Source organism: Marmota monax, unplaced genomic scaffold (genome assembly GCF_021218885.2).
Source record: "Marmota monax isolate L192 unplaced genomic scaffold, Marmota_monax_Labrador192_F-V1.1 WCK01_AAM20220418_F8-fsc00139, whole genome shotgun sequence".
NCBI lineage: Eukaryota > Metazoa > Chordata > Mammalia > Rodentia > Sciuridae > Marmota > Marmota monax.
This window is the reverse complement of record NW_026695226.1, coordinates 1741962-1754662: the sequence shown is the minus strand read 5'-3', so window position 1 is coordinate 1754662 and position 12701 is coordinate 1741962. Positions and strand designations below refer to the sequence as shown.

The following is a 12701-nucleotide window of genomic DNA, read 5'->3' as shown; positions in this document are numbered from 1 at the left end:
AGAAAAAATTGGTGGCAGAACACTTGTTGGGAAAGCAAATAGGCCAAAACTATTGTAAATAAAATTTTCAAGCCACCAAAATTTGGGAGAGAAGGAAAAGAAAACAGCAAATTATCAAATGACAATAAAACAAGATCCTATCAGAGTTTTCGGGTTAGACAAAAGTAACTTCATGGGGAATACACCCTACAATCTGCATATGTCCCATTGCTTATATACATCCTTTATACCTCCAGAAGTACATAATAAACTTTGAACAATAAAATGACAACAGAGAATATTGGGTTGTAAATATTTATATTTCTTGTACTCACACAAAATGCTGTATGAGACATTACTAGTTTTAATAAGTATCCATAGGATTAATACTCATATGGAGTATATTGTGAAAAAGTGCAGAACTAAAGAAATAAATCTATCTGAAAACAAAAGCACACATTTCTTAGGATTTAAAAATATTGCACATAATAAGGTTGCACAGAAATTACTGGCTGGGTTTACAAACAGAATGAGGTATTAGTCAATCTCTAGATAAAAGTAAATGCAAAGAGGAAGAACTACACACACACACACACAAAAATACACATAAATTCATATTAAGACCTAGAGTACCAACAACTAAGAAAGAAATGTAAAAAGATGTATAAGTAGCTATGATTTCAACCCTACAAAATCATTAGTTAGGGACTAAACACATAACAGTCTCTTGGCAATGTTTCATAAGTTTTCAATTTTTTTTCCAGCTTAACTAAGAGCAGTATAATAATTTCTCTTACCTCAATTCTATAATAGAAAGACACAGTTCTGTGGTAAATATCAAACCATCCCTTTCTAAAGCTTTCAGTGGCAATTAACCAAGATACTGCTCTCCTTTGCTGAATAAATTAGTTCACATACATTTAGCAACCCAATTCAGATGCTACAGAGCATGCAATTTTAAATTAGCAAAGGCTTCACTGCAAAAATCATTCAACTTCACACAATTATAACTTTTAAAGTTTAATCCTGATGTATCAAGCAAACTCAATCTTTTTTTTTGGTGGGGGAAGGGGATGATAAAACTGGCCACGTTACTGAACCCAAGGGCAGGTAGAAAGGAAAAAATAATAATAATAATAAAACCCAGGAAGATTTATATCTCACTTTAAAGAACCTTTCCTAGTCAGAAAAATTAATAATTAGATTTTTGTCTACTAGCTGAATGTTGCTGAATTCTTCAAAAACAATTTAAATATATGTAATAGCTATGTCAAATTGTTTAAAGTAAGTGAAATCATGCACTTGTCAAAATAGTTCACAGAAAACTGTTTTACATCAAAGATACTGATGAAGAGTCAACTAGGTGGGTTTAGTGAGAAAAGAAAAAGAACCAACTATTGTCCTGAACAATCAGTGTACGTAGTAACCATATTTCCTCTTCGTTGAGTGACAGTCCTGCAGTGCTTGCTAGAGCCATGAAATCTATTTTCAGTCTGTACTGTATGTCGATTGCTGGTATCAAAGCCACTAAAAGAAAACATTTTCTCCATATCTTCAAACATGTCATCAAACAATCCACCTCCAAAAGAAAACTCCTGAAAATGATGCCTTTGTCGACTAGAACCATCCTGGCGTGTCTGGAAGTGATTTTCAAAATGCTTCTTAGACCGAGTGTTTTGGTTTTGACCAAAAAAACTAAAGTCTTTAAACAAATCATCAAAATTGAAGTTAAACGACTGCTCAAAAGGACTTCCACTGCTTCTTTGTCCTTTACCATTAGTAAAAGCACTGTGTCCAAGGGTATCATACTCTTTTCGTCTACTAGCATCTGAGAGTGTTTCATATGCTGAAAGAGATAAATTACATATATTCAAACTTCTTCAAATGTGATTTCAACTCTATATTTTAGGGAAGGAGGTCATATCACAAGTAAAAGCAAAGCCCTACAAACATTAAATGAATAACCAATATCAGTTAAATGAATGCTACCATTACCAAAAAGAAATTTGTTGACAACAATTACAAAGTTCTAAGAAATTTGATTTTTCACTTCCTTACTACTTAATGAAAAAGTTTAATTCCAACTCCCTAATCAGTTACCATCAACTCTTGAATATTCACAAAGTGCAATTTATTTTAGAACTAGTCTTAAGTTAAAATGTTTTTCATACTTTTCCTTTAAAGACAAATGGGTTTTGAAATACAGATTAAATGAAGAAAATGTCAGAGACTATATTAGGTTTTTTATACTTAATCTACATACTTAATATTCTGTTTCATAAATCAGTTGCAAGAATTCCTTTTTATGTAGAAACAGCAGTGATTTTACAAATAATAATAAAATAATATTTTCAATATTTTAAGATCTGAATGTCTATTCATTCATTCATGAACCAAAGTATTATCTGTTATGAAAAAAAGTCTCACAATCTCACTATATTTATATGTAAATTCCCATCTCCATGAAACCTTCAAATACCTAGACTTCTTAGCATTCTCTTTACTGGTTAATACCCATGAGACATAAGGAAAATCATTTATTTACCTTCTGCAATCTCTCTGAATTTTGCTTCAGCATCAGGACTCTTATTTTTGTCAGGATGGTACTTCATGGCCAATTTGTGAAAAGCCTTCTTGATTTGACGCTCTGATGCTGACTTTGGCACACCTAAGATATCATAGTAGCTTTTTGAGGCCAAAATTAACTCCGTTATCATTAAAATGCAGATTGCAAAGATGAAAACTGACTGGGGAGTAGCCATTTCTAATATCCTAAAAGAGAAAGGGGGAAAAAATTTACCCATGGAACTAATCTTAACACTTTTTTAAAAAGAAACCCAATGAACTTTTATATATGAAGTACACAATGCAGCACAAAAATGTTCAGCAAATACTATCTTGTACATTCTATTGTATTGGTAGTGTTAGTATTTGTGACACTGCATCTCTGTTTCCAGTCTGGCTTACCTGCTGAAGTGAATGCTGACTGTTGCTTTCTTAGGGAAGGAAGAATTCTACTATTTAGATATCCTGGGCTATTTACACTGGTAATGCACTGTTCCCCCTGTGAAGTTAAATACATTATTTTCTTTTCAGAATACAAATTCTTGAAAGGAAGACAGGGATCTTTTAAATTATTTTTGCATTTTTTTTCTTTAATTTTTGTTATGCTTGTATATATGATGGGTCTTCAATAATATCTAGTAAAAATCAGTGATTAAAAGTTTTGTGTATCCTCTGTGTTTGACTCAAGTATGAGTGGAATGGCAAAACCAAGAAAGATGTTTCTCAATTTGGTTGACTTCTACTTGTTCTTTAAAAGGTCAACACAATTTGAAAGTTATAAAACCTGTACAAATGCAAGATCCCAAATGTTCAACAAAGAAGTATGGACAAATAAGTTCTGTTTAAATTTACTCCTATTTAAAAATTCTATTAAGGCTGTCAGAAAATATGAAGTGATTTGATGGGTACTTTAAAGCAGATTCTTATTTTCAAACTTCTAAGTAAATTAGAATATTTATCTTAACTTTAAATTACAACTTAAGAATTCCTGATAATATATACTTAATGATTTGAGATTCAAAACGAAGTGATCCTGTTTTTTTAATGCTGTACCATAGAAATCCTTAATAACCTATGATGACCTAACAAGGCTGACGAAAAGGCATTATGGTTTGTTGAAACTGCCTGCCTTCCTCTCCTGTGGCCTTTCCTGGGAATAGTCAGCAGGTGTATTACTTTTTTTTTTCCCCAGAGCGTTACTCATAGTCACGGGTACCAAGGATCAAGTACAAATCCTGGTGTAAAGAACACAAAGAGAACATGTCCAGTGGACACCGCATCCAAGGCGGGCTGCTCCAGATTCCAAGGGCGGGTCTAACCACTGACAGGCACCTCGACGGCTAATAAACGTTACTCCAAGGTTTCAAGTTGAACATCTGATAATTTTTTAGTAAGCTAACTTTTCCATTAAGCTGATTTCTCATTCGGACCCGCTGGACAGCGGCCTGGGCCTTACTTCCCAGTGCCAGCGGTTGGACCATCCAACCCTCATCACAAGGCAACCAGCCCTGTCCGTCCAAACCCCACCATCAGGGCTCCCTGAGGCTCGGGGCCCAGTACAGCGAGAAGCTGTCTGGAAAGCCAACGACACAACCCAACACAGAGAACACTCTGTTTTGTGGTTTGGTCATCTCTTGATGTTTCCTTCGCCAAGAACCCGCAGCCCGAAACCCTTGCGGCGACCCGACAGACATGGAGGCCAATAATGCCCCAAACAAGAAGCCACTGTTCCGGGAACGCTCCAAATCCCACTCCCAGCGACTCCCGGCCTCGTCCCTCACCCGCACTCTCCAGTTACGGCTCCCCCTCCACAGAGCCGAGGCGCCTGTGACGCTCACGAACCGCTCCGTTCGGTTGCTGGGGCTCGGCCCCTCACCCCAGCTTCCGCGGCCTCCTGGAGCCGGCGCGTGCCCCACTGCCTCCGGCACAATCACCTCTCGCTCCCCGCACCGCCTAAGCCACTGCGTCCCCTCTCAGCCCGCTCCCAACTGGCGGGCGACTGCTGCTAGAGCCACCGCCTCAGGAGAAGACCTACACGAAACGCTTCCCCATTGGCTCCCACCTACCCACCTGATCCTGGCGCCCTACGCGCACGTGGAAAACTGTTGTTGCCGCTCAGCCTGTGCGTCACTTCCTGCCCCACCCCTTCGAAGGGCCGTACTGAAGCATGAGGAGGCGGAAGTGAGTCGACATTTCCTACGTCTTTCCCCGGGGCGAACCTCTGCGCAGGCGCGGTGGCTTAGGCTGCTGGACCAGCAGCCCCGCCTCAGGAAGAAGGGCCCGCCTGCGCCCCTCGCTGGTCCCGGTCTTCCGGGACCTTACCCGAGTGATGCCCCGCTATTGCGCAGCGATTTGCTGTAAAAACCGCCGAGGACCGAACAATAAAGACCGGAAGCTGAGCTTTTACCCGTGAGTAGTCCCTTGGGCAGAAGCGTTAGCGTTATCGTTAGGCCGTGGTCCTGTAGCCTTTGGAGCCAGGACCTGGGTATCTCCTATGAGTTCTTCAGCTGCTTGAGCGTAGTGGTCATCACGCAAGAGGAGTGTTCAGTGTATATCTTGAGGGGCCTGTTGGTGCTCAACAAAGGAGTTAAAACAGTGAATCTTAAGAGATGCTCGATGATTTTTCAGAACCTTTACTCCACTTTACCTGACCTCATTTCCTGAAATACATTTACCACCTTTTAGGGTACATCAAACCTGCTAGGTGGGAAGGTGCACCCAAAGTTAATTTGCACTCCCTGTGAGGTCGCACAGGTGTAATTTAAATCCATTTTTTTTTTCCTCCTGAGAAACTTGATCAGGAAAGACGACCTTGAAAGTTTGGTGTCAAAGCTGGAGTTATGACCTGTGTCCTTTTCAGAGATGTGTATGCAGTTCATGAATAGAACAGGATAAACGTTACTCTGAATGACTAGGACCCCGAATTATTTCCGTGAAATTATAGAGTACTGATTTCCATGCAGAACAGGGAAGCAGTGTTGTGTAAAGAGTCCCAGGCTCCAAAGCCGTATTTTTACTAAATTAAAAAATCCTGGTTCCTTTACTTGTAGCTGAATGACAAGTAATTTAGACTGTCAGTGCTCAGCTCTCTCATTTGTAAAATGGAGATATTAGTGGAACTTACGCTTACTTTGCAGGAGGTACCTGCTTAATGTGTATAAAAAGCCTGTGAAAATCAACATGTTTAAAATATTCTGTTTCCTTTTTTCTTGTATTTAAAAATAATTTTTTAGAGCTGATCTCGTTGTCTCTTATTTTCACCAGATGTATTGTGAATCCCATTTTCCTTTAGACCAAAAGCTATCATTCACTAATGGTTCAGCTGCTTTCCATCATCTGAAGTATTGAGGGGAAAAAAATTGATAACTCTAAGTAATTCATACTACATGACAATATATCCAGTATTATCTCCTTGGATCCCTTCCACAGAGGTAGTTATTTTGGAAGTAAAAAATCTAATCCATTGTCAGTTGAAAAGCAGATGCTACTATATTAATGGTTCTGAGATTTGTAGTAAAAGATCATGTTAAACTAATATTTCCCAGGTTTATTTGGCCTTTGATTTGGGAGGCATAATCCTGCACTAATCAATTGTTTAACCTATATGGATCTCAGAGTTACTATATTTAAGGAGGAAAAACTAATTCCAAATGAATTATAAAGATCGTTTGTAAAGACTTTTTCCTCAAAATGTGAATCAAAAGTGAGATTTTTAAAAATTGGGGTTTTTTTATAAGTTACCTGTGTAATCCACACACACAAAAAAAATTCAGTTTTATTCCATAATAGCACCAAACTACCAAACGTGAAGACTTGAATTTGCTCATCCTCACATTATAGCAAGCTGTAGTATATAAGTTTATATGAATGGTAATTCAGTAAATAGAGGCATACAATGTCCAATTTATACTGTGATTTTTATATGTACTCGGGGGATTACATAAAATAAACAAAATTACCAGACAAATTAAACAAGTATGAAGCTACTCAGTTATTCAGGAAACATGTCCTAAGAGATTTCTTAAAGATTTATTTGTTGAGGAATTACTGCATTGCAGTTAGTAATTAGAATAGTCACAAAATGTTATTTTTTTAATGGTTTGCTAACTTACCCTATAGATACAATGGAAATAATTTGGAAACAGCATCCTTACATAAGAATTATATGAGAAAGCATTATTTTAAAAGGCTTCTTCTCATTTTAGACATACCAAAAGGTTGAACTTATTCTTTTTACCTTTAAATGCTTTTTCTGGTTATGCCTATCATATTTCTAAATCTAAGTGTCATATGCAAGCTTAGAATATTTTAAAACATATGAATATTGTTTTTATGGTAGTATCTTCCAAAGATCATTTAATTTTTTTTTCCACATAGGATATCAGAATTAAAAATTATTTCCTACAAAATACCCAGACTCTCTTCCCCTAGGATCTTATAAACTTAGCAGAATTTAGGAAGGAGAAAAAAATTCTGCTTACTATAAAGCATAAACTAAGTAGTTGGGATGAGAGGGCATGTAGGATAGCTACATTTTGTATGAGAAACCCATATTGTTACTATTTTTTTTAAATAGGAAACTATCATTTAGAACATGCCTAGGAAAATCATTAAATGAGATATATGTCACTGTAAACTTCTGTTTAGAACACTTTAACGCAAACATTTAAACTGGTTGGAAGTTTGTTTGTTTGTTTAAAGAGAGAGAGAGAGTCTTTTTTGTAGATGGACACAACACAATGTCTTTATTTTTATGTGGTGCTGAGAATCAAACCGGGTTGCTAGGCGAGCTCTCTACCACTGAGCCACAATCCCAGCCCTAGTTGGAAATTTTTTCCTACCAAATTCTGCCATTGTCCAGTTTTGCCTTTAAAACAAACTTTAATATGTTAAAGCCAACTCTAAACCCAGGTTATTGTCAATAAAGGAACAAAATGTATGGAGAACTATCTTGCCTTTCTCTCTTTTATATCTTATTTCTTTCAAATAAAATATCCAAGTTTGTCTTTATTAACATGTTTAGTTCTTTTTTAGCTTCAGAGTTCCTTTTTTAGAACTTGAATTTTAGAGTTCCCAGTAAGTAGGTTACAGAAATTAAGTAATATCACATGGGTAGAATTGAAGCTGATGTCAGTAAAGAGAATGGAATATTAGTAGTTTTATGCAAGTATTCATTTTATTCTCCTAAATCATTTGTTTGAATTAATGTTGCCTTATTTTAAAAATAATCAAAGTTTAAAGCTAATGCTGCCTAAAATTATAGGCAAGAAACTATGTGACTTGTATTAATATGAAGTACTTTTGAGAGGAAATTTGTAATTTATGCAATGCTCTTTCCTACTTCTAGTCAAACTGTACAATAAAATAAAGGTGCAACATAATCCACAGAAAATATGAGTGGATTTTATCCTTTGCAGGAATACCTGTTTTACTTGAAGGACTCTGAATTCTGTTTTACAAGCTATTCTCAGGCAAAAAACTTTGGCTTCTATTATATCGTGTCTTAATACTCTTACTGTAGAGAGATAATATGGTAGTTGTCATGAAGATGCTCTTGTTTAGTGGGGATGGGTATCTTGCTTTTGCAGCACTTGACAAATAGTGCTAGATATATATGTCTAGAATCTAGCAAAATGTAAAAATACAGCAAATTTTCTTTATCTGTTTTTTTTTTTTTTTTTTAATAATTTCAGGTTTCCTCTACATGACAAAGAAAGACTTGAAAAGTGGTTAAAGAATATGAAACGTGATTCTTGGGTTCCTAGTAAATACCAGTTCCTATGTAGTGACCATTTTACTCCTGACTCTCTTGACATCAGATGGGGTATTCGTTATTTAAAACAAACTGCAATTCCAACAATATTTTCTTTGCCTGAAGACTATCAGGTATTGGAGTGGGGGCGGTAATGCTGAGCATGGTGACACATCATAGGGTGGCAGGTGATGGGTACAGAGAGTAAGAGGGAAAGATAACTTTTGGGAAAATGAATACTTGAGGAAAAGGGACACTATTTTGCACTTTTACTAAAAGTAATGTAGTTTTTAAAAATTTAAATTATGAAGTGTAGTTTAAGAAACAGAAGATAATGTATACAATCTTAAGTTATTAACATAAATTAATAATAAGTTAAGCTTTTTTGTTGGGTGTTTTAATGGTTTGAAATGTTTTATATATTGAATGTGCTTAATGCTTTTCAAAAAACATTTTAAGATATATTTAAATCATATGTTTAGAGTATTTTTTTTAACTAAACAAATGTGCTTGCCCAGCATAGTGCCTAAAGTTACAATTAAGTAGTCATGACTAATTAATAAGAGAATAAGTCTTTTTAGAATTTGAAAATATTATTTTGTAGGGAAAAGACCTCTCCAAAAAAAAATCTCAGAAGAAAAAATTGGAAGAGAAAGAAGTGTGCCTAAAAGCCAGGTCAGAAGAATCATTTACATCAAATGAGGCAAAGAATATTACAGTTAACACAGATGTACTTCCTGAACATGCAGAATTGCTTGATTCATCTGCCTTGGTGAAGCCAACAGCTCCAAAGCCAGGAAGCTTACAAAATAAAGTATTAACTCTTAATCTAGTTAAGCAAGACACTGAAAAACTGAAATCTACCCTGGAAAAATCAATTAACCAAGATTTAGGTTTAAGAGGATTTCATACATCTTTTGAGAACGAAAATTCTACAACTATTACTTTGACAACTTCAGATTCAGAAGTTAGTCACCAGTCTTTGGAAAGCCAAGAAGTACTTGAAATAACAACCAATCATCTTGCTAATCCAAACTTTACAAATAATTCCATGGAAATTAAATCACAGGAAAATCCATTCTTATTCAGCACAGTTAATCAAACAGTTGAAGATATAAACACAAATAAACAATCTGTTATTGCCATTTTTGTGCCCACAGAAAATTCTAAACCTGTAGTTAATTCCTTTATACCTGCCCCCAAAGAAACCATGGAAATGGAAGACATAGACACTGAAGACTCCTTATATAAGAATGTAGATCATGGGGCAGAAGTTTTACAAATTGAACATTCTTATTGTAGACAAGACATAAATAAGGAACATCTTTGGCAAAAAGTCTCTAAACTACATTCAAAGATAACCCTTCTAGAGCTACAAGAGCAACAAACTCTAGGAAGATTAAAGTCTTTGGAAGCTCTTATAAGCCAGCTAAAACAGGAAAACTGGTTATCAGAAGAAAATGTCAAGATTATAGAAAACCATTTCACAACATATGAAGTCACTATGATATAAAGAAGTTTCAAAGCTAAACCAAATTTTTTTTTTCCAGCTAAACCAAATTTCCTGTAAAGTGAACTTTTTCCTATATAATGTTCTCATCTTGATGAAGTTACAAAAGTGCTCTAATATCATGAACTGCATCCTATTCTTAAAATGCTCATTAATAAGAAAAATAGTTGTTGTGAAGAAGAGAAAAATAGTTATATTATTGGGTAGTTTCCCAAATTAAAATATAGTAAATAGATAATAAGTCAGTAATAGGAGACCAATGATATGGTCAAAACACCCCAAAATAGATGAGGTTGGTTCTACCACTGACACATGACATGACCAAAGTACTTATCAAGATTGTAAAATAATCCCTAATTTGTAAAATAAGGGTCCTTACTAGAACTCAGTTGGTTTCTTTGTAGTCCCTTCCCTTTGTATTTATTGATACTTTTATTAAAACAGTTTTTCTATAAGATTATATGTACTTATATAATAGAAATTGGGGAGAATTTGATATTCACTATTATTGCATTCTCTGACCTTTTAGCTATAGTTAGGTATCTTACATAAAGGAAAATATGGCTATTCTAATTTTTATTCAGTTGAACTCAGCTTTTAGGAGAGGTACCTTAAACTTGAAAGAATATATATTTCAGTACCTTATATATAGCAGACCGTGTTTAAGTCATTTAAGTTTTTTAACATCCTTATTTATAAAATTATATTTATAAACCAAAAACATAGGTTAATTTTAAATATATATATGTATATTATAGAAATTATAGTCTGTATCTATTTCTTAATAGGTATAGCTTTTAAAGTATATGCTTGTATCATTTTTTAAATCCAAAATAATAGAGTAATACTTTATTATATATTCCCACGTATGTATATTTTATTAAAATTTATAAGCAAATTATAGATAAGTGATGATGTCCTTAGGAAAACAAAGTTTTTCTCTTGGGAAAGAGAAGTGTTGGTGATATAAATAAAAATAAAGTTTATATCTGCATGAGCTAAGAAATATAAATGTAAAAGCAAAGTCGTTTTGGTAACAACCCAAATGTGAACAAGAGACAATATGTTCTTTAATATCTGTTAAAAAATAAAAAAATACTGCTATCTAAAAGGATGATTTTGAGAATTCTATGAGGTAACACATAATTTTTGGACCTGGAAAATAGGAGGTGCTCAATAATTATTAGTTAACTGAATAGCTGATCATTTTGTTAATGTGGTAATTATTTTTATTATATTTCAGTTAAGTTTTACGCTAATAAAATTAATTGGTATTTGATAATGTGTTTGCTAATTATAAAAAAATCAGAACTATCTTATTAAATGACCATGGTGGGGAAAACTTAAGTATTCCCATATTGCATATTTCTGATACTTAAAGTGAATAGTACAGATAAAAATAACAAGTCACAAAATATTATTTTAACTTAGTTTAAACTTAATAAAGTATAAGTATTTATTTTCATGGCTTTCATATATACATATACACACATATACATACATACATATATATGCACATACTTGAATCACTAATACTGGAGGACTTGCGCTTTGTGCATGCTAGGCAAGTGCTCTACTGCGAAATTCACAACCCTTGCCTTTTTATAAATAATTGAAGATACTCTCAACCTAACCCAGCTAACCTCTAAATTAATATTTTCAGATTCTGGCCTACATTATTTCCTATTTGGACTATTACAGAAGCCTCTTAGCTAATCTTGCCTATGTTTTCAGTCTTCTATTTCCATATTATCTTGGATTCTGCTGTTATTTTTTTAACCTAAATTATAAATCTATCACCCACCCACCCCATAACTTCTAGCTCAGACATCTCACATTACTCACTAATACCTATAAGATAAAGCCAAAGTTATTACTGTTATATCTGATTCTCTGTAACTTTGTTTATCCTGTGATCTACCTACACTGAATTTCTTAGCATTTTGCAAGGATGCCAGACATGCATCTGTCCCTGTGTCTGCTTGCTTTATTCCCTCAACCAGTCTGTCAAAATTATATTTCAACATTGGTGGACTTTTTTCCTACCTGCTTATCTTCCAACCTGAGGATTTCATCACAAGCTTCATTGAGAAAATCAAAACAATCATAAAACACCCCTGATAGGGACTGAATTGTGGCCTCGTATACATATTTTGAAGCGCATCTATATTTGGTCATAGGGCATTTAAGGAATTAAAGTTAAATGAGGGGATATGGGTGGGGTCTTGATTCAAAGGGTTAGTGTGCTTACAGGAAGAAATACCAGGAAACTATTCTCCCTATATTGGGACACAGCTACAATACAGCAGTCTGCAAGCCCTCGTGAGAACCTGACCGTGCTTGGCAACCTGACTTCAGACTCCCAGGCTCCAGATTGGTGAGAAATTTTTGTTGAAAAAAGCCACCCAGTGTATGGTGTTTGGGCAGCCCAAGCTAAAATGCCTTTATAATCCAAAACAATGAGCTGTATTTGTTACAATGAATAAACCAGATCCGATGTATCAACATAAACCCAAACAGTATTCCAAAAAGAGTAAGTTGCAAAAATTTGAAAACTGTGTACTGCTTATTTATAATTAAATACACAAAATAGTAATATAGATTGTGTTACTATATACATACTATATTGCATATGTAGCAAAAATAAAAGTACTGTTCAGTGGGGAGGCAAGAAGAGATGATGGGAGATTTTGTTTCATTTATTTTAAAAAGCTGAATAAAAATATCAAAATGTTAATATTTAAACAATGATAGATACACATCTGCTTTATTACTCCATGTTTTAAATGTCTCAAAGTTAAAAAAAAATTACATACTTTAGTTAAAATGACAAAAGGGTGTGTTACCCTTTTTATGAAATTAAAGATTTAAGGCTTCATTCTATTTTGCTATTGT

General features: G+C 34.6%; 2 protein-coding genes across 3 annotated transcripts; one reads left to right on the top strand and one right to left on the bottom strand.

Annotated features, from left to right (window-relative positions):
- Positions 1–280: 280 nt before the first annotated feature.
- Dnajb9 (DnaJ heat shock protein family (Hsp40) member B9) lies at positions 281–4568 on the bottom strand. 2 transcript variants are annotated; one of them, XM_046435390.2, is made up of 4 exons: positions 4326–4568; positions 2947–3043; positions 2525–2751; positions 281–1825 (listed from the first exon to the last, which is right to left on the bottom strand). In XM_046435390.2, the coding sequence occupies exons 3-4, from the start codon at positions 2739–2741 to the stop codon at positions 1374–1376; spliced, it is 669 nt and encodes a 222-aa protein (XP_046291346.1). In that variant the 5' UTR covers positions 2742–2751; positions 2947–3043; positions 4326–4568; the 3' UTR covers positions 281–1373. The 2 variants fall into 2 exon arrangements, with proteins under 2 accessions (XP_046291346.1, XP_046291345.1); XM_046435389.2 differs by lacking the exon at positions 2947–3043 and having other exon boundaries at positions 4326–4567.
- Positions 4569–4749: 181 nt separating this feature from the next.
- Thap5 (THAP domain containing 5) lies at positions 4750–12361 on the top strand. The gene is made up of 3 exons (XM_046435386.2): positions 4750–4953; positions 8238–8430; positions 8901–12361. The coding sequence occupies exons 1-3, from the start codon at positions 4874–4876 to the stop codon at positions 9807–9809; spliced, it is 1182 nt and encodes a 393-aa protein (XP_046291342.1). The 5' UTR covers positions 4750–4873; the 3' UTR covers positions 9810–12361.
- The last annotated feature ends 340 nt before the right edge of the window (positions 12362–12701 follow it).